The sequence below is a fragment of the Plasmodium chabaudi genome (genome assembly GCF_900002335.3).
Source record: "Plasmodium chabaudi chabaudi strain AS genome assembly, chromosome: 13".
Taxonomy (NCBI): domain Eukaryota; phylum Apicomplexa; class Aconoidasida; order Haemosporida; family Plasmodiidae; genus Plasmodium; species Plasmodium chabaudi.
In genome coordinates, this window is record NC_030113.2 from 2594906 (window position 1) to 2618480 (window position 23575).

General features: G+C 22.2%; 6 protein-coding genes across 6 annotated transcripts; all 6 read left to right on the top strand.

Annotated features, from left to right (window-relative positions):
• Positions 1–71: 71 nt before the first annotated feature.
• On the top strand, positions 72–1768 carry PCHAS_1371100 (CIR protein; the record flags this gene model as incomplete). The annotated part of the gene is made up of 3 exons (XM_016799498.1): positions 72–89; positions 209–1594; positions 1682–1768. 3 exons carry the CDS (start codon positions 72–74, stop codon positions 1766–1768), a joined length of 1491 nt encoding a protein of 496 aa, XP_016654780.1.
• A 3387-nt stretch (positions 1769–5155) lies between these two features.
• On the top strand, positions 5156–6308 carry PCHAS_1371200 (CIR protein; the record flags this gene model as incomplete). The annotated part of the gene is made up of 3 exons (XM_016800147.1): positions 5156–5170; positions 5290–6072; positions 6174–6308. The coding sequence occupies 3 exons, from the start codon at positions 5156–5158 to the stop codon at positions 6306–6308; spliced, it is 933 nt and encodes a 310-aa protein (XP_016652937.1).
• Positions 6309–8585: 2277 nt separating this feature from the next.
• On the top strand, positions 8586–9734 carry PCHAS_1371300 (CIR protein; the record flags this gene model as incomplete). The annotated part of the gene is made up of 3 exons (XM_016800153.1): positions 8586–8618; positions 8755–9495; positions 9600–9734. The coding sequence occupies 3 exons, from the start codon at positions 8586–8588 to the stop codon at positions 9732–9734; spliced, it is 909 nt and encodes a 302-aa protein (XP_016652938.1).
• Positions 9735–11946: 2212 nt separating this feature from the next.
• PCHAS_1371400 (CIR protein) lies at positions 11947–13091 on the top strand (the record flags this gene model as incomplete). The annotated part of the gene is made up of 3 exons (XM_016800161.1): positions 11947–11961; positions 12081–12896; positions 12999–13091. The coding sequence occupies 3 exons, from the start codon at positions 11947–11949 to the stop codon at positions 13089–13091; spliced, it is 924 nt and encodes a 307-aa protein (XP_016652939.1).
• Positions 13092–15659: 2568 nt separating this feature from the next.
• On the top strand, positions 15660–16802 carry PCHAS_1371500 (CIR protein; the record flags this gene model as incomplete). Its single annotated transcript, XM_016800168.1, has 3 exons — positions 15660–15674; positions 15771–16622; positions 16710–16802. 3 exons carry the CDS (start codon positions 15660–15662, stop codon positions 16800–16802), a joined length of 960 nt encoding a protein of 319 aa, XP_016652940.1.
• Positions 16803–19108: 2306 nt separating this feature from the next.
• Positions 19109–21174, top strand: PCHAS_1371600 (CIR protein; the record flags this gene model as incomplete). Its single annotated transcript, XM_016800175.1, has 4 exons — positions 19109–19141; positions 19278–20033; positions 20171–21007; positions 21109–21174. 4 exons carry the CDS (start codon positions 19109–19111, stop codon positions 21172–21174), a joined length of 1692 nt encoding a protein of 563 aa, XP_016652941.1.
• Between the last annotated feature and the right edge of the window lie 2401 nt (positions 21175–23575).

Sequence of the window (23575 nt, forward strand, 5' to 3'; positions counted from 1 at the left end):
GTTCCAGTGGATATATTTATATAAAAATAATATGATGTCAATCTACAGTTAAAAAACAAAATTCCATTACAATGGATCACAAACTAATGGTAAATAACCTTATTTTAAAATAAAACATATTTATCCTTAATTTTATTATGTTTAAATTATATTAAATTTTATTTGAATAAATTTTGAATTAATGTATATTTTTATAAATATTTCTTAGTGTAAATATCTTAATATAGCTGATAGTTATTTTAAAGGTAAAAATGCCGATATGAAGATAATTAACAAAGACCCAGCCATCAAATATTATTGCTATAATGGTGTTTGTGAAACAAATGAAGCTGGTATTAATGCTTTGGTCGCATATATATTTAATCAATTCAAACGATCAATAGAAGCAAATGAGTATAATAAATATGATGAATATTTTTTGATGTGGCTAAGTGATAAATTATTTAAGATACATGATGAAAGCAAAGACAAAGACAACGAAATTACTTTAAATCAGGCTTATGATACGTATTTAAAGAATCATAAAGTAAATTTTAATTATTGGAATTTTTTTTATAATATAGAGAGTTTGAAAGAATCGAATCTTTGGTATATGAGCGAATTTTATAAATTACTTGATAAAATATGTAAAACAATTACAGATTATGAAAAAAACCGTGACGAAATTACGAACCTTATTACGAATTCTACCGAATGTTCTAATCAATATATATCCATTTATAATGATATTCCTAAATGCCAATCATATCTTGATTTGTTGAATAAATTAAAAGGTATATATGATGATTTTAGAAATTATGCTATTCAGGACACTGATTCAAACAATAATTTAGAAACTGATCTTAAAAAACTTACAAAACCAGATGGAGAAGAGATGGACGCGGTGAAAGGTTTTAATTCATATAACTTCAGTAATTCAAAATGTAAAGTCAAAAAAAAATCGGCCTCATTAAAAAAAGAGGACTCACCATCATTGACACCATCGCCAGAACAACCAAAAGAACCATCGAGTGACCGAAAAGGTCCAGGTGGAGGATCAGAAGATTCAACTGGTGGACAAGATGCCATAAATATTGTTCCAGCAGCATCATCTTTGGAAATTTTAAATGCTGCAACATATTTAGTTAATGCTACCCCTTCATTTGAAACGATTAATACAAAAATTACAGAGGTCACAGATACTATTAAGAATTTATATAGTACAGCTTTGACTAATTTAGAAACTACCTACGATAAATATAGTAATGTTTTAAAAGAAATTATTAATAGTATAAGTACCGATTCTAATGAAGTAGATCCCTCTGGTGGTTCAGATGATAGTAAATCTGGATCAGGCGGAGACGTGGATGACCAATCACCACTCCAAAAAGATTCATCTCAAACATCATCTGGAAACCATAATTCTGATAAAAGCGATCAAGGATCTGAAAAACCGGGGGAAGATCCAGTGATTACATCAGAAAATCCAGGAACCAAAACAAACGGAAATGGAACAATAGGAATAGGTGATATATTTATATTCAAAGAATTCAAAAAAATTGGAATTCCAATTATAGTTATTATAATATCCATTACTTTAGTTATTATGTACAAGGTAAATAAAAGAAAATTATGAAGTGTACTATTTTTAAAATATTTCCTCACTGTAAAATATTATTCATTTTTTATAATTTTATGTTAGTTTTTGGTATTTGACCGGAGAAAGAAATTAAAAAGAAAAAAAATGAAAAAAGTTCCAAATTTGTTTGGTGTAAATAAAACGACATGAACAGCTATAAACTTAAGTGATAGAAGAAAGAAGATACAAATAATTATAAAATCATATAGTCAAAAAAAGCACACATTAAAGCTTATAAATTCCGTTTATGGGGAAAAAGTTCATTATTAAATATATACAAACTTATGCAAGATACCCTGCACCATTTATTAATTAATTTTTTTTGTTGATTTTTTTGTGATGTTTTTGTGATGTTTTTGTGATTTTTTTGTGATGTTTTTGTGATTTTTTTGTGATGTTTTTGTGATTTTTTTGTGATTTTTTTGTGATGTTTTTGTGATGTTTTTGTGATTTTTTTGTGATTTTTTTGTGATTTTTTTGTGATTTTTTTGTGATTTTTTTTGTTATTTTTTTTGTTAATTTTTTTTGTTTATAAAAGAAAACGAGACACTATAGAATGATAAATTTAATTGTCTATATTTTTTGTAAAGTTGAAGGTTTGTGGTTATGATTATATTTTTATTAAATTGTTTATAATTTGATCATATTTACTCATCTATAAATGTTGATTAAATATATGTATCACCTCTGTATGTTTAATCCCAAAATGAAATCCAAATATGCAGCCCCAAATGACCGTATCCATTAATATGAAAGGGGTCACATAGCATATATTTCCATAAAGTATAATATATGTATAGCTTTAGATTATAATAAAATTCATTTTGAATATACATATTAATATTAATACGTGTGTTTAAAGATTAATTAAATATATTACAAAATATAATAAATATTCATAAAATATAGATGCATGAAATATCGATCGAGATTCGATAATACAGCATCATTTATAAAGTCTTTTTATGCATCTACCATTTTTAATAACACAATAAAAAATGAACAATATATACACTATTTTAAGTTTTATAATTTTGAGGTATAAATAAATTATATTTTAAAATGGTTAAAAGATAAAATATAAATATATTAACAAATTTTCATATCATATTTTGTTCTAATAATTATAACTAATATTAAAATATTTTTTATTGTAAAAATTTCATATAATTAAATACTAATATTAATTTTATCGAAAAAGCACATAATAATAAAATTTTTTTAACTAATAATATATATTAGGATATTACATATGCAAATTCTCAATTTTGGAATTTAAATATATTGTTATTACGAAATAATATATTTGTAATTTATAATATTGTTGGTCTATAAATGGTGATTAAATATATGCTCCATCTCGTATGTTTAATCTTGAGATTATTCCTAAATATGCACCCCCCAAAGGGGGATGGCCATTAATATGAAAGGGTGTACTGAACATATTTCCATAAGCCATAATACTATATCTAATTCGTTCGTATATATTAAATTTGGCAATACTATAACTTCACATGTTACATTTTATTGGTAATTTTTGGATAACGGTATATAAGAATCCTTATTATTTATTATATAAGTCTTGTTAATCAGGGGCGATATTGAATCATGAATAGCACATTATGTTTCTTTATTTGATGAAACATATTAGCAAAATTTATTATTTGTATCATATTTATTTTAATTTCAATTATAAAGTTCCCAAGCAAAACTGTAACAACAAAACTGAACAGGCATCTATAAATTATAATAAAAAACATTTTGAATATTACTCTATATTACAATATATATTCAGATTAATATATATATTTGTAACATTAATTAAACAATCTACTAATATATAATAATAAAATATAGATTCATAAACAATCGATCGGGGTTCGACAATACCGCGTTATCTATAAAAGGCATATTATGCATCTAACATTTTTAATAACACAATAAAAATTGAACTATATATACAATATTTTAAGTTTATAATTTTGAGGTATAAATAAATTATATTTTAAAATGGTTAAAAGATAAAATATAAGTATATTAAAAAAATTTATATCACATTTTGCTCTAGTAATTATAAATAATATTATAGATGGAATAGCATTATTATTATAGGCTTATAGATATAATATAATAAAATATATTACTAATAAATAATATTGAAATATTGATTTATTGTGAAAACTTCATATAATTAAATATTAATATCAATTTTGTCGAAAAGGAATATAATAATTAAATTTCTTTGAGCTAATAATATTTATATTAGGTTATTATATATGCACAACCTTTAAAATAATTTAAATATATTGTTATTACGAAATAATATATATTCTAAAATGTCCACATTAAATCAATAAAATACGGAAATATTATACATTGATTTAAAGTGCTCCTATTAAGTGCATTAGTTGTATCACTGTAGTATACAATGCTATAGCCCAAACAACAATAACAATATTAGATTAATATATTATGTTTATTTGATACACAATATAGATATAAATTTATTATATATATTCTTAAAGGTATGATGAAATTAAAATTGTATGCATAAAACATCAAATGAAATATTACAATTTTGATTTAGTATTTTTTTTAATGTGTTAATATTAGAATTAACGATACCAATAAAAATAACAATAATTCTCCTAAAAAGTATAGTTTTTATATCTAAAACTAAATATTTTTTATTATAAAATATACAATCATAATATATGTTTAGGTTCTAATAAAATTGGGGTTATAAAATGTAAATTATGTTGCACTGCTCCAAAATTAATTGATCATTCCAACCAAAGAGTACAATTATAAATTAAACAAACAATCGGTTTAAAATAGCTTATATGAAAACATTTTTATTAAACTCATTTTGATAACATAAATCCGCGTTTATTATATATTTACATATCACATAGTTAATAAGAAAGAAAAATGTGATATATACTAATTATTATTCTAAAACAATATTATATAAAGTGACATATTTAAGCTTCTAATTAGCTCAATAAATATGGCTCATTGTTAATTGTTGTGTTAAATCATAGAAAGATGGTCAAAATATATTATAAAAGAACCCATAGAGTATATTCCTAAATTGGTGTACATAGGAATAAAAGGCAAGTTATTGGATTTATTAAAATGGATCATGAATTTATATGTATTTATGTATATGCAATTAGAAATGAAAAAATGCAACTTAATTTGAAAATACAATAATTTTAGAAAAAACTGCATTATATATTATAAGAAGCAAGTACATAAAAATGAAATTTATCATATTAAATAACGATTTATATACTTTTAAGGATTGTAGTAATAACAGCATTTTTTGTACAAAATGCATCATATATACATATGGCAAAAGTATATTAAGCAACCCCTATTTAAGGTAATTTAGCTAATTGCCATAAGTATAATATGTTTAACGAAATATAATTGCTATGTAAAGATATTAGTAGATACAAAAAATATTTTATGCAATATATATAAATAGTATCGTCCAGCATAATCTCCAAATTATAACAAAACTTCATTATAATGGCTTCTGGAGTGGTATATATACTTTTTCTTATATTATTTGGATGTTGCATTGCATATAAATTATATTAATTTTCATTTCAGTAACATTTATACTAATACGTATTTTATTAATTTTTATAATATTTTCATAGTGTGGTGCAATTAATGGGATCGAGAAACTTATTGTTGTGAACGAGAATGATTCAGGAGTATATTTTTCCCCTAACAATCTATTGAAGGCTTATTGTACTGGCAAGGTGAATGGCCAAACAGGAATATGTTTTAGTTATGCTGATATGATTAGCTCTTCTGTTTTATTTTTACTAAAATTGTTAGAAACTAGTTATGATTACGAAGATTATTTAAAAAATGATAAACTTGCCGAATATGCTATTTTATGGTTAAGTTATAAATTAAATAAATACCCACAAAATAAAATCACCACATTAAATGATTTTTATACTAAGCATATAGAAAAAAATAAGTATTATAATGAGGAAATAACTAAATCTAGTGATAAAAAAACTTATAAGGATATTATAGATAGAAAACATGATTTGATGAATATTGGTATTAAAGATATGTCTAAATTTTATGAAGCATTAAAATCATTATGTGACATGTATAATGAACTTGATAAAGACAATCAAGACTGTGGAAATTGTTCCCAAAAAGCTAATGAATTTGTTGCAATTTTTGAAAAACTTAATGGAAATTCTGATATTACTGGAAACAGTTCATATAGACAAATATTGTATACTTTATCAACTGATTATGATGATTTTAAAAATAATTTTGCTAAAAAATGTAGTAGTTATAGCGATATTCCAGCTCTTTCAGCGATAAAAACACCACTAATCTTGTTGATAGCAAGAAAATTAATTCCAGTTTTATTGGCATTTGCAATACCAATTTTCTTGGGAATTGCTTATAAGGTAAATAATAAGGAATTTATAAATATAATATTAAAAATGATTTTCATTAAATATATGCAAACTTTAACAAACATCATATGCTTCTTAACATTTTATATTAGTATTCATTATTTGGATTCGATAAACGACTTCATATACAATATTTAAGAGAAAAACGAAAAAAAATAAAGAAGAAAGTGTATAATTATATATTATTCGAAGAGAGTGATTATTCCAGGAATAGTAATAATTATTGATATATGTTAAGGCTGACTATTTGGAAATAAATAATTTTTGACCATAATTTTGGAACATAATTTTTGGGTTTATAAGAATATTTAAATAATGCAATCAATAAAACATAAAGTTATATATGTATATTTATTATATATTTTTTGTATGTTTTTATGTTGTGAATCAGGGTTAAAGTTGTGTTTGTGGAACCCATATTCGGGTTATAGATAAGTGTTAAATTATGTTTAATTCTGTATAATTTGATAATATATTAATTTAAGTAATTGTTTTAAATATGTATAGGAAATAAATTATTAAAAAAAGTATAGGAAAACTTATAATAATTGCATTATGTGTTAATATAACTTAATGATAATGGCTTATGGGACAATCGATCAAATATTGGAATCGATATAGAAAGATGAATCCAAAATATCGATCTGATTATAGAAGAAACGTTGATTTAAATAATTATAATATTTAATATGAGAAACTGAGGGAGAAAAATTGGAATAAAAAACAATAATTTATTATAATTTCAATCAAAAGACATTTAGAGCGATTTCCTTCCTCAGTACCTCTTGAGCCCGATGATAAATGAAAAAAGTAATGGAGATAATAAAGAAGTTGTTGAGTTTATGAGAAAATGGAATTATTAAGCATGTAGAAAATTATATGGCAATTATTATTTTATTTTTGGTGATTTTTTTGTTTATAAAAAAAAAACGATCATTTTAAATGATAAACTTGATTAATAACTTTTATTTGGGGTTCAGAATTTATGAGCCTATTTTAAAACTCAATATAAGTATTAAAATGATAAATATGTAAATTCATTTATTATTATAGGTAACTAAAGTCATAAGCATAATTAAAAAATATATTTATGTAACTATAATACGAAATTAGATATTATTATAATATTATAAATATGATGCTGCTGGAATGGTTCACTTAATTTTCAATTTTAAATATATTTATATAATTTTAAAAATAAAAATATCACTAACATAATGAATGACTAAAAAATATATATTTTTTTTAAATCAATAAATATTGAAATATTTCATAATAAAGTTTTTAAAAAAATATAAAAGGTGTCCCTTTATATCTCTTCATGCAGTTCGATATAGAATGTTTTTTTATGCATATTTAGTAAAAAATTATATAATAATATAATGTATTTTATAACAGAGATATATAAATATATATTTTATTGAATGAATAATAAATCAATGGGATATAACAGTGCATTATAAAGGCATCAATGTTATATATTTTATTAAAGATACAGTTGGGGATATGTGGTTTTATATTCTAAAAAACTTGATTGATGGGAAGCAGTTAAAGATTCAATTTTATCATTCCTTTATATTATTACACATTAGAGTGCATTATATTATTAGTGTTTGTAATTCATTATTTTTTAATCTAAAATAGCAATATTTTATCATATAATTAATAAAATATAAACTTTTTAATAAATTATCTGAATGTATATACATTGACAATTAGAAAATTAGAATAAATAAGATAGAAATGAACAATACAAAGCATTTATCGAATAATTTATATATTAAAAGAGCAAATATATCTTTTATCTCTCCCCTAACAAAGGGTAACATAACAGCCTAATTACACTTAGTTTTCAATTATACTTTAAACTTGCATCAATAGTTATTTATGTGTTATAAACTAATATTTGCTAAGTATTATTTTAAAAACAATATGCATTCAAAGAATTATTTAAGATTATAAATAGCTCAACAAATACGGGTTTAGTGCTAATTGTCGTTTTAAATAGTATAAAAGGTGCGTAAAATATATTATAAAATTATAAAATAAAATATATTTTTAAATTGAGTATATAGGAATAAAAATAAAGTTATTGGATTTATTAAAATTGGTTATGAATTTATCTATATTAAACAAATAATATAAATTTATCTAATTTGAATAGAAAATTGAGTATGTAACTTAATTTAAAAATACTATAATCTTAGAAAAATCTATATTATATATAAGAAACAAGTATATAAAAATGTAATATATCTTATTAAATAACTATTTATGTATTTTTAAGGATTATAGTAATAATAGCATTTTTTGTATAAATGTATCATATATACATATGGTAAAAGTATATTAAGCAACTATCCATTTAAGGTTATTTAGATAATTGGCATAAATAAGTATAACATGTTTAACGAAATATAATTACTATGTAAAGAGCTTAAATAGATACAACAAATATTTACGTAATATATATAAATATTATTATCCCTCATAATCTCCAAATTATGAGAAACCCAAGTTATAAGATTGAGGATGTGGTATACAATTTTTAAATAAAATATTATCTTCGCATGTGTTTTATATGTTGTATCGTCCATAAATTATATTGATTTTCATTTGATTAATATTTATATTAATACGTTTTTTTGTTTAATTCATAAAATATATTTGTAGTATAATGATATTTTTAAGATCAGTAACTATTTTGATGAGGATGAAAATGATGGAACAAAAACTAAAGTAACTAATAAAGCAATCCACAATTATTGTCATTACGACGATAGACAAGAAAAAGATAAATGTAATGATTATTATGAAATGACTAGTTCTGGTGTTATTCATTTGATAAATAATTTAAAGGGTAAGAATGTTTTAGATTATGATAAACTTGCCGAATACGCTATTTTATGGTTAAGTTATAAACTAAAAATAAAGGAAAATCCTATAATCAAAAAATTAAGTGTTTTTTATGATAGTTATATAGAAAGAAATGAGTATTATAATAAGAATATAAATGGGGATAATCTGACTTATAAGGAAATTATAGATAAAAAAAAAGATTTGATGGATATGGATATTAATGAAATATTTAAACTTGAAGCCCCATTTAATATATTATATTATTTGTATCATCAAATTTATGATAAAAATTCGTTTTGCAGTGAATATTCGGATTATGCTAATCAATTTGTTCAAAAATTTGAAGACCTCAATAATGATCCTAATAATAAAGAAAACAGTTCATATAATAAATTGTTATCTATATTATCAGATGATTATAACAATTTACAAAAAAAATGTACCAATTTTCCATCCCTCCCAGTTTATCCACGAAGTTTTTCAATAAAAGTTACGTTAATTCCAATTACATTTATATTTGTTGCAATACCTATTTTCTTGGAATTTGCTTATAAGGTAAATAAAAAGGAATTTAAAAATATAATCTTTAAAATTTATTTTTGTAATTCTTTATATGGGATTATCAAAAAATGTATATACGATTACCATTTTTATATTAGTATTCATTATTTGGATTTGGTAAACGATCTCAAAAACAATATTTAAGAGAAAAACGAAAAAAAGCAAAGAGGAAAGTGTATAATTATATATTACTCGAAGAGAGGGATTATTCCAGGAATAGTAATAATTATTGATATATGTTAAGGCTGACTATTTGGAAATAATCAATTTTTGACCATAATTTGGAACATAATCTTGGGATTTATAAGAATATTTAAATAATGCAATCAATAAAACATAAAGTTATATATGTATATTTATTATATATTTTTTGTATGTTTTTATGTTGTGAATCAGGGTTGATGTTGTGTTTGTGGAACCCATATTCGGGTTATAGTTAAGTGTTAAATTATGTTTAATTCTGTATAATTTGATAATATATTAGTTTAAGTAATTGTTTTAAATATATATAGGAAATAAATTATTAAAAAAAGTATAGGAAAACTTATAATAATTGGATTTCGTGTTAATATAACTTAATGATAATGGCTTATGGGACAATCGATCAAATATTGGAATTGACATCGAAAGATGAATCCAAAGTGCCGATTTGGTTCTATAAGACAACATCGATTTGAATAATTGCAACGTTTAATATGGTAATTTGTGTGAAAGTAGGGGGGCATGTAAGAAAATATTTATTATGATTTCATCTCTCAGTACCACATGGACTGTATGATAAATGAAAAAAGAAGTTGTTGAGTTGATGAGAAAATATGATTATTAAATATATACAAACTTATGTAAGTCGACCATATGTCATTTATTAATTTATTTTTTTGTTAATTTTTTTTGTTTTAAAAGAAAAAACGATTATTTATATGATAAATTTATTAATAACTTTATTTGGTGGTTCAGATTCTATGAACCTGATTTTAAAACTCTATATAAGTATTAAAATGATAAATAAGTAAATTCATTTATTATTATAGGTAACTAAACTCAAAAGTACATTTAAAAAATATATGTATGTAATTATAATATGTATAAATATGATGTTGTTATAATGGTTCATTCAATTCTAAATTTATTTATATAATTATAGAATAAAAACATGATTAACATAATGAATGAATAAAAAATATATATTTTATAAAATAATTTATTATTGAAAAAATTCATAATAAAAATTTTAAAAATGCCCCTATAAACCCCTGTTATATGTTGCATACAATTGTTTTCTATAAATATTCAGTAGAAAATTATATAAAAATATAATGGTATTTTCTAACAGAGATATATAAATTTATGTTTTATTGAATGAATAATAAGTCAATGATATACAATAGTGCATTATAAAGGTATCAACGTTACGTATTTTGTTAAAGATACAGTTGGGGATATGTATTTTTATATTATAAAAACCTGGATAAATGAAGAAAGGGCTAAATTAGCAATTAATGTTAAATGTCTTTTTATTATTCCATATTATCAGCGTTTGTAAATAATCATATTTTTTAATTTAAAATGGCATTATTTATCATATAATTTTAATAAATTATTTGAATGCATATACATTGATAACTATAACAATAGAATATATAAGATAAAATGAACAATTCGGAATATTTAGCGAGTATTTATCTAAATTTATGTGTTAAAGAGCAAACATATTTTATTTATCTCCTCTTAAAGTGCAATATAACATCCTAATTGCGCATAAATTTCTATTATACTTAAATAATTGTACCAATACTTATTTATGTGTTATATGTTTAATATTTACTATGTATCATTTTAAAAATAATATGCATTTAAAAACTTATTTAAGCTTATAAATAGCTCAATAAATATGGATTCAGTATTAGTTGCTGTTTTAAACCTTAGAAAAGATGCTCAAAATATATTATAAAATAACCCAATAAGGTATATTTCTAAATTGATGTACGTAGGAATAATAATAAAGTTATTGAACACATTAAAATGGATTATGAATTTATCTACATTAAATAAAAATAATATAAATTTATATAATTTGCACAGAAAATGAGGTATATAACTTAATTTGATCATGTTATAATTATAGAAAATACTAGACTATATATTATAAGAAACAAGTAGATAAGTATTTAATATATTTTAAAAAATGACTATTTATATACTTTTAATGATTATAGTAATAATAGCATTTTTTGTATAAAATGAATCATATATACGTATGTAAAAAGTGTATTAAGCAACCATCTATTTAAGGTAATTTAGATAATTGTTATCAAATAAGTAAATATGTTTAGCGAAAGATAATTTCTATGTAAAGAAATAACTAAATACAAAGTATATTTTATGCAATATATATAAATAATACTATCCAAAATAATCTCCAAATAATAACAGAATTTCATTATAATGTCTAAGGAAGTGGTATATATCATTTTTCTTATATTATTCGAATGTTTCATTGCCTAAAATTATATTAATCTTCACTTTAGTAGTATTTATATTAATACATTTTTTGTTTAATTCGTAAAATATACTCGCAGTGTGAAGAAATTAATATTATGGGTAAATATATTGTTGTGAAGCAGAAAGATTCAGGAGTAGATATTGAATTTGATCCGAAATTGAACGATTATTGCCCTAAAAAGAACAATGGGATAAATGAACAATGTGAAACAAATGATGAAAAGATCAGTGCTGGGTTTATATGGTTGCTAGTGATGTTCGAGCATCTTTGTGACGAGGAATGCCCTCAAAATGAAAAAGACCGATATGTTGAATATGCTATTTTATGGTTAAGTTATATGCTAAATCAAATATCAAATGAAGGAATCCCCACATTAAAAGATTTCTATACTAATAATATAGAAAAAAATACGAAATATACTAGGCATGTATCTAGTGCCAATGATAGTAACTATAAGGGAATCGTAGATAAAAAAATTAATTTGATGAATATTAATAAGAACATTATATCTAAATTTTATGATGTATTAAAATCATTATGTAGCATGCATACTGAATGTATTGGATGCAAGTCAAATTGCACAGATTGTTTGGAAAAAGCCAAAGATTTTGCTGATAAATATAATAAACTTAATGAAAATTCTGATACTAATCAAAGCGATTCATATAAAAATGTATTGTATAGTTTATCAACTGATTATAATAATTTAAAAAAGTATCTGATTGAAAATTGCACTGATTGCAACGATACTTCATCCTTTCCAGAGATAAAAGCACCACAAGGTTCTTTCCAAATTTTTGAAGCTACATCACCAATTTCGTCGATAGCAAGCATATTAATTCCAGTTTTATTGACATTTTCAATAACATTTTTCTTGGGAATTGCTTATAAGGTAAATAATAAGGAATTTATAAATATAATATTTAAAAATTACTTTCATTAAATATATCCAAACTTTAACAAACATCATATGCTTCTCAACCTTTTATATTAGTATTCATTATTTGGATTCGATAAACGACTTAATAGACAATATTTAAGAGAAAAAATCAAAAAAATAAAGAAGAAAATGAATCGTTATATATGATTCGAAGAGAGTGATTATTCCAGGAGAAGTAATAATTATTGATATATGTCAAGAAGCTGTCTATTGGAAATACATAATTTTGTGGTCTATAAGAATATTTAAATAATATAATAAATCAAACATAAAATATATATGTATAGCTATTGTATTTTTGCATATTTTTTGTATTACTTTTATATGGTTTTATGCTGTGAACCAGGGTTGATGTTGTGTTTGTGAAATACACATATGGGTTAGGATTAAGTACCACATTACATATAATTTTGCATACTTTTTAATAATTTGATAACTTTTATTAGTTTAAAGAATTGATTTAAATATGTATAGGAAAAATTATAATAATTGAATTTCGTATTAATATAACTTAATGGGAATGTGTTGAACTACATTATGTACGTTTTGTATTTTATTGTTAATTTGAGGTTAATAGCTTATGGGACAATCGAAAAAATATTGGAATCGATATATAAAGGTGATTCTAGAGTATCGATTTTATTATAGAATAGGCGTTGATTTAAATAATTATAATATTTAATGTGAGAAAATGAGGGAGAATGGAATTACAAATAAGTAATTTATTATCATTTCAACTGAAATGACTTTTAAAACGATTTCCGTCCTCAGCGCATACTGAACCCGATGATAAATGAAGACAGTAATGGAGATAAGAAAAAGTTGTTGAACTGATGAGAAAACAGGATTATTAAATATATACAAGTATATGCAGGATATGCATGTACCATTTATTAATTTATTTTTTTTATTTTTTTTTGTTTATAAAGAAAGCACAATTCTTTAGAATTATAAATTTAGTTAATAACTTTTATTTTGGGGTTCATATTTTATGAACCTGATTTTAAAACTCAATAAACTATTAAAATGATAAATAAATTCGTTTACTATTATAGCCAAATAATATCATAAGTATAATTAAAAAAGTATATTTTTATATTTGTAAAAATATGGAGTTGTTATAATGGCCCACGTAATTTTCATTTCTGTATTTATTTATATAATTATAAGGATGCAAACAATATTAGCATAATGAATGACTAAAAAAAATTATTTTTTATAAAATAATTTATTATTGAAAAAATTCATAATAAATTTTTTTATAAATATAAACAACTGCCTACTAAATATATATCATACATTTCAATATAGAACAGTTTTTCATGCATATTCAGTAAAATTATACAAAAATATAATGGTATTTTCTAACAAAGGTATATAAATATATGTTTTATTGAATGATAATAAATCAATGACATATAACAGTGCATTATAAAGGTATAAACGTTGCATATTTTGTTAAAGATACAATTTAGTATATGCGGTTTTATATTCTAAAAAAATGGACCGATGGAGAAATTGTTAAATACTTAATTAAGGTTAAATGTCTTTTTATTATCCTATATTGCATGTATTATATTATGATTGTTTAGTAAATAATCTTTAATCACAAACAACATTGTTTTATCATATAATTTTAATAAATTATTTGAATGCATATGCATTGATAACTATAGCAATAGAACATATAAGATAAAATGAACAATGCATAACATTTAGCGAATAATTATTTAAATTTATGCATTAGAAGAGCAAATATATTTTATTTTGTCCTCTCAAAGTGCAATATAACAATACAATTACACCCAGTCTTTTATTATGCTTTCAAATTTGCATCAATACTTATTAGTTCTATATATTTAATATTTACTAAGTATTATTTTAAAAATAATATGTATTTAAGAATTATTTAAGCATATAAATAACTCAATAAATATGGGTTCAGGCTAATTGTTATTTTAAACCATAGAAAAGGTGCTCAGAATATATTATAAAATAACTCAATGATGTATATTTATAAATTGGTGTACATAGGAATAAAAATAAAGTTATTGAACACATTAAAATGGATTATGAATTTATCTATGTTAAATAAAAGTAATGCTAAAATTATGTATATGCAATTAAAAATGGAGCAATTCGCCATATTTTGTAAATGGCAAAATTTTTGAAAAAGCTATATTATATATTATAAGAAACCAGTATATAAACATTTAACATATTTAAAAAAATGATTATTTACAAGCTTTTAAGGATTATAGTAATAATGGATTTCTTAATTGCTTCGATTTTTGTGGTATTTAAATTTTAGAAAAAGTTATACGAAAAAAGGAGATTCTATAGGCTTTCTTTGTTCAAATATCAATAAAAGGAAATATGATTTAAATCCTTTATAAAATTATATCCATTTTTGTAATATAGTTATACCAAATGTTAGTAAGAATATCATTTTTTGTATAAAATGGACCATTATGTATATGGAAAAAGTGTATTAAGCAACCCTCTATTTAAGGTAATTTAAATAATTGCCATAAAATATGTATAATATTATTTTATTATTCTATACTAATTTAATTATTGGAAAATTATAATATATTTAACTACAGACAGGTTTTATATATATGGTTAATACATTTGCGTCAGACAGTTGGTGCAGTGTATATAAAACAGCATGATTCTACTCAATTTGTAAATCAAAAATAAAATTTCATCACAATGAATGAAGATATGGTATATGAATTTTTTAATAATGTATTATATATAGATATTGTTAAACTTTATTTTCATAGCACCATTTCTAATAATTCCTTTAATTGTTTTTTTTAGTGTAAATTTTTCGAGGTTGTATGGACTGATTTTCCAGATACATTGGACGATGATGGAAACTATCAATTTAAAAGTGACGATACATATCAAACCTATTGTATTAATGAAACATGCAATAGTGATATCGATAAAATTAACGCTTGGTGTTTATGCTTGCTTAACTTAATTTTTGGGAGTTTTGAATCATTTACGGATCATGCAAAAAGTAATATGAATAATGTCCAATATATTTTGGCGTGGTTAAGTTATATATTAACCCGAAAACCAAATGAAGAAATCAGCAGTCTAAAAAAATTTTATGAAAAATATATAGAGAACGGTGAGGAGTACGAAACGCCTATAGATGATGTTAGTGATTATTATAGTAGTTATAAGAATCTTATAGATAAAAAAAATGATTTTATGAATATGGATGTTAATTATATATCTACATTTTATGAATTATTTAAAATTTTATGTAGCATGTACAATGATATTAATAATGACATGCCAGATTGCAGCAAATATTTTACAAAAGCTAAAGAATTTTCTGATAAATATCAAAATCTTCTTAATAATAATAAAGACAGTTCATATAGTCAAATATTGTCTACTTTATCAACTGATTATATTAATTTTAAAAGTTATTGTGATGAAAAATGTGGTGTTTGTAAAGAAATTCCATCCAATCTAGATGCAGTAACATCACAAAATTCTATGGGAAGCTCTGGATTAAGCCATGTGCAAGATAGGGAAGAAAATCCTGTAGTCATTTCTGAAGCTATATCATCAGGTTCGTCGGTATCAACCAAATTAATTTCAGTTTTATTGATATTTTCTGCAATACCACTTTTCTTGGGAATTGCTTATAAGGTAAATAATTAGGAATTAAAAATTTATTTTCATTAAATATATACAAACTTTAACAAACACCATATGCTTCTTAACATTTTATATTAGTATTCATTATTTGGAATTGATAAACTATTTCAAAGACAATATTTAAGAGAAAAAGTAAAAAAAATAAAGAAGAAAATGAATCGTTATGTATGATTCGAAGAGTAGTATTATTCCAGGAATAGTAATAATTATTGATATATGCTAAGGCTGACTATTTGGAAATAAATAATTTTTGACCATAATTTTGGAGCATAATTTTGGGGTTTATAAGAATTTTTAAATAATATAATCAATAAAATATAAAGTTACATATGTATATTTATTGCATTTTTGCATATTTTTATGTTGTGGATCAGGGTTGAGGTTGTGTTTATGGAACCCATACTCGGGTTAGGGCTAAGCATTATATTATATTTAATTTTGTATGATTTAATAATATATTAATTTAAGAAATTATTTTAAATATGTATAGGAAAAATGATAATAATTGCATTTTGTGTTAATATAAATTAATGGTAAATACGTTGAACTATATATTTTTTGTATTTATCGTTAATTTGAGATTAACGGTTTATGGGACAATCGATAAAATATTGGAATCGATATAGACAGATGATCCCAATGTGTCGATTTTGTTATAGAATAGATGTTGTTTTAAATATTTATAATATTTGATATGAGAAAGTGATGAAGAATGATAAGAATTTCAAGAAAATAAATTGTTATGATTTCAACCAAAAGATATTTAAAACGATTTCCTCCCCAATACCGCCTGAATCATCTTATAAATGAAAAGGTAATGGAGATACGAAAGAAGTTATTGAGTTTATGAGAAAATCGGATTATTAAATATATAAAAACATATTCAGGATAATTCTGTGTCATTTATTAATTTATTTATTTTTATTTTTTTTGTTTTATAAAAGAAAAAATGATTATATATATGATAAATTTAATTAATGACTTTTATTTGGGGTTCATATTATATGAGCCTGATTTTAAAACTTGATATAAATAGTATAAATGATAAATAAGTAAATTTGGTTATTACTATTATTATATGTAACAAAAATCATAATTATAATGTAAAAACATATTTATATAATTATAATCCGAACAATATATTATAATATGTATAAATATGATGTTGTTAGAATGGTTTATTCAATTTTCAATTTAAGATTTATTTATATAATTATAAGAATAAAAACATTATTAGCATAATGAATGACTAAAAAATATTTTTTATATAAAATCATTTATTATTTAAAAACATAATGAAATAAAAAAAATATATAAACAATAGCCCTGTATGTTCTTGCTATATGCTACATACAATTGTTTTCTATAGATATTCAGTAAAAAATCATATAAAAATATAATGATATTTTCTAACAGAGATATATAAATTTATGTTTTATTGAATGAATAATAAGTCAATGATATACAATAGTGCATTATAAAGGTATCAACGTTACATATTTTGTTAAAGATACAGCTGGGGATATGTATTTTTATATTATAAAAACCTGGATAAATGACGAAAGGGTTAAATGTCTTTTTTTTATTCCATATTATCAGTGTTTGTAAATAATCATTTTTTTTAATTTAAAATAGCATTATTTATCATATAATTTTAATAAATTATTTGAATGCATATACATTGATAACTATAACAATAGAATATATAAGATATAATGAGCAATAAAGATCATTTAGCAAATATTTATATATTAAAAGAGAAAATATATCATATATTTCTCCTCTTAAAGTACAATATAACAACCTAATTGCACATAATTTTCTATTATATTTTAAAATTTGCATCAACACTTATTTGTGTTATATGTTTAATATTTACTAAGTATTATTTTAAAAATAATATGCATTTAAAAACTTATTTAAGCTTATAAATAGATCAATAAGCACATGTACAGTGCTAATTATTGTTTTAAACCGTATAAAAGATGCTCAAAATATATTATAAAATAACCAAATAAGGTATATTTCTAAATTGATGTACGTAGGAATAATAATAAAGTTATTGAACACATTAAAATGGATTATCAATTTATCTATATTAAATAAAAATAATATAATTTTACGTAATTTTCAAATATATGTAAGTAACACAAGTTAATTTAAAAATACTATAACTTTAGAAAAACCTATATTATAAGAAACAACTATATAAAACTGTAATATATCGTATTAAATAACTATTTTTATATTATTAAGGATTATAATAATAATAATAGCATTTTTTGTATAAATGTATCATATATACATATGGTAAAAGTATATTAAGCAACTCTCCATTTAAGGTAATTTAGATAATTGCCATAAAATAAGTATAGCATGTTTAACGAAATATAATTGGTATGCAATGAGCTTAAATAGATACAACAAATATTTACATAATATATATAAATATTATTATCCCTCATAATCTCCAAATTATGGAAGAGTCAAGTGATAATCTTAAGGATCCGGTATACAATTTTTTAAATAAAATATTATTTTCGCATGTGCTTTATATGTTGTATCGCCCATAAATTATATTGATTTTCATTTGATTAATATTTATATTAATACGTTTTTTGTTTAATTCATAAAATATATTTGTAGTATTATGAAATATATACGATCAATAACTATTTTTTGGAGGATAATGGTAAATTAAAAGTTAATCCAAAATGCAAATCAATCCACAATTATTGTTATTACAGTAATACCCCAGGAAAAGATAAATGTAATAATTATCTTGAAATGACTAATTGTAGTGTTATTTATTTGCTAAAAACGTTAAAGGAAAAGTATAAATTAGAAGATGATAAAATTGCTGAATACGCTATTTTATGGTTAAATTATAATCTAAACATAAAGCCAAATAATAATTTTACCAATTTAAACGAATTTTATACTAAATATATAGTAAATAATGAGTGTTATAATAAGAATATAAATGGTGATGATGGTCTGACTTATAAGAATATTATAGATGCAAATAACGATTTGACGAATATGAATATTAACGAAATATCTAAATTTAATCGTCCATTTAGTATATTATTTTATTTGTATCATGCATATTATCATTATTATTGGGATTGCGATAGAAATTTGGGATATGCTAATTCGTTTGTTAGTGAATTTAAAAATCTCAATGATGATCCTAATAATATAGAAAACAGTTCATATAATAAATTGTTATCTACATTATCAAATGATTATAACAATTTAAAAAATATATTTTATGATAAAAATGCTTCTTGCAAGTTTCCATCTCTTCCAAAAATAGAACCTAAAGAAAATTCTGTAGGAAATTCTGGAAAAGGTTCTGGACAAATTATGGGACAGTCATCTTATAGTATTGAGGAAGTGGTATGCAATTTTTTTAATAAAATATGTTCTTCACATATGATTCATATGTTGGACCGTCTATACATTATATTAATTTTCATCTTAGTAACATTTATATTAATATGGTTTTTTCTTTAATTGGTAAAATATATTCGTAGTATAAAGAAATTAAAAAGGTTGACGATTGTTTACCAACGGGTATCATATCTACAGGAGTTAGTTGTTCTAATGACAGCGTACTCAATGAATATTGTCCTATAAAGAGAGAGGGAGGAAATAGACAATGTGACACAAATAACGATAAAATTAGTGCTGGGTTTATATGGTTGTTAATATCGTTCGAGAATCTTTGTGATAGTCAATGTTCTGACGATGAAAATGAAAAATATGCTGAATATGGTATTTTATGGTTAGGTTATAGACTAAATCAAATTTTAGATGAAGAAATCACCACATTAAAAGATTTTTATACAAAATATATTAAAGATAACAAGGACGATGTAGATTATAAGGATCGTTTAGATGATAAGATAAATTCGATGGATATTAATATTAAAGATATATCTAATATTTATGAAGCATTTGGAATTTTATGTGAAATGTATACTGCGCATAATGAAAACGATAAAGAATGCACAAACTGTTCGCAATATGCTGACGAATTTGTTCAAAAAATTGAAGAACTTAATAAAGATCCTAGTATTGCTAGAAATGATTCATATAGTAAAATATTATCTACATTGTCAAATGATTATAATTATTTAAAAAATCATTATGCTACTAATTGCAGTGGATGCAGCAATATTCCAAATTTTCCAGAGATAAAAACACCACATTTTTCTGTAGAAACTTCTACGCCAAGTCATGTACAAGATAATCCAGATAGTTCTTTACAAGGTTCTGAGGTTACATCATCAAGTTCGTCGGTAGCAAGCAAATTAATTCCAGTTTTATCAATATTTGCAATATCACTTTTCTTGGGGATTGCTTATAAGGTAAATAATAAGGAATTTATAAATATAATATTAAAAATGATTTTCATTAAATATATGCAAACTTTAACAAACATCATATGTTTCTTAACATTTTATATTAGTATTCGTTATTTGGATTTGGTAAACGGGTTCACAGAAAACATTTAAGAGAAAAACTAAAAAAATAAAGAAGAAAATGAATCACCATATATGATTTGAAGAGTAGTGATTATTCCAGGAATAATGATAATGGTTAATATGTGTTAATAAAGTGTCTATTTGGAAATAAATAGTTTTTGATCATAATATTGAGATTTATAAGAATAATTAAATAATATAATAAATAAAATATAAAAATATATATGTATAATTATTGTATTTCTGCATAATTTTTGCATATTTTTTATATGATTTTTATGTTGTGTTTGTGGAACCCATATGCAGGTTAGGGTTAAGTATTATATTGTATTTAATTTTGTATAATTTATAATAATTTGGCAATATTTATTAGTTTAAGAAATTGTTTTAAAGATGCACAGGAAATAATTTATTAAAAAAGTATAGGACAAATTATAATAATTGTACTTCGTGTTAATATAGCTTAATGGGAATGTGCTGAACTATATTATCTATTTTTTGTATTTTATTGTTAATTTGCGGCTAATAGGTTATGGGACAATCGATCAAATGTTGGAATCGATATAGAAAGATGATTCCAAAGTATCGATTCGGTTATAGAAGAGATGTGATTTAAATAATTGAAACATTTAATATGATAAATGGATGAGAACTACAAGAAAATCATTTACTATTATTCAACCAAAAGGATATTTAAAACGAGTTTTCCCCCAATACCGCCTGAACCGTATAATAAATGAAAAAGTAATGGAGATACGAAAGAAGTTGTTGAGTTTATGAGAAAATCGGATTATTAAATGTATAAAAACATATTCAGGATAATTATGTGTCATTTATTAATTTATTTATTTTTATTTTTTTTGTTTTATAAAAGAAAAAATGATTATATATATGATAAATTTAACTAATGGCTTTTATTTGGGGTTCATATTATATGAACCTGATTTTAAAACTTGATATAAATAGTATAAATGATAAATAAGTAAATTTGGTTATTACTATTGTTATATGTAACTAAAATCATAATTACAATTTAAAAACATATTTATATAATTATAATACAAAATGATCAATTATTATTACATATATGATGATGCTGTTGTTGGAATGGTTCACTTAATTTTCAATTATAAATTTATTTATATAATTCATAGAATAAAACATTATTAACATAATGAATAATTAAAAGATATATTTTTTATAAAATCATTCATTATTGAAAAAAATAATGAAATTAAAAAAATATAAATAATAGCCCTGTATATTCTTGCTCTATGTTACATCAATTGTTTTCTATAGATATTCAGTAAAAAATCATATAAAAATAGTATGGTATTTTTTAACAGAGATATATAAATATAATATTGAATGAATAATAAATCAATGGCGTATAGCAGTGCATTATAAATGTGCCAATGTTATATATTTTGTTAAAGATACAATTTGGGATATGTGGGTTTATGTTCTAAAAAACTGGATCAATGGGTGGGTTAAAGATTCAATTCATGTTAAATGTCTTTTTATTATTCCATATTAACACGTATTATATTATCACTGTTTAGCGAATCATATTTAATTTAAAATAGCATTATTTGTCATAGAATTAATAAAATATAGAATTTTTAGTAAATTGCTTTAATGCATATACATTGATAACTATAACAATAGAATATATAAGATAAAATGAACAATACAGAATATTTAGCTAATATTTATATATTAAAAGATAAAATATATCATATCTTTTTCCTCTTAATGTGCAATATAACAACCTAATTGCAATTAGTTTTCTATTATATTTAAAATTTGGATCAATAGTTATTAGTGGTATATATTTAATATTCACTATGTGTTATTTTTATAATAATTTGCATACAATGACATATTTAATCTTATAAATAGCTCAATAAATATGGGTTCAGTGCTAATTGATGCTTTAAACCGTATAAAAGATGCTAAAAATATATTATAAATTACCTAACAAGTTATATTTCTAAATCGAAGCACATAGGAATAAAAATAATGTTATCGCACTCATTAAAATTGATTATGAATTTATCTATATTAAATAAAAATAATTTAAACATATGTAGATGTAATTAAAAAATGGAACAACACAACGCATTTTGTAAATACATAATTTTAGAAAAAACTATATTGTATATTATAAGAAACAAGTATATAAACATTTACATTTTTTAAAAATGACTATTTATGTACTTTTAAGGACTATCGCAATAATAACATTTTTTGTATAAAATGCATCATATATACATATACCAATTCTATATTTAAGGCAATTTAGCTAATTGCCATAAAATAAGTATAGTATGTTTAACGAAAGGTAATCGTTATGTAAAGGTTTTAAGTGAATATAACAAATGTTTTATGCAATATATATAAATATTATCATCCCTCATAATCTCCAAATTATAAAAGAATTTCATTATA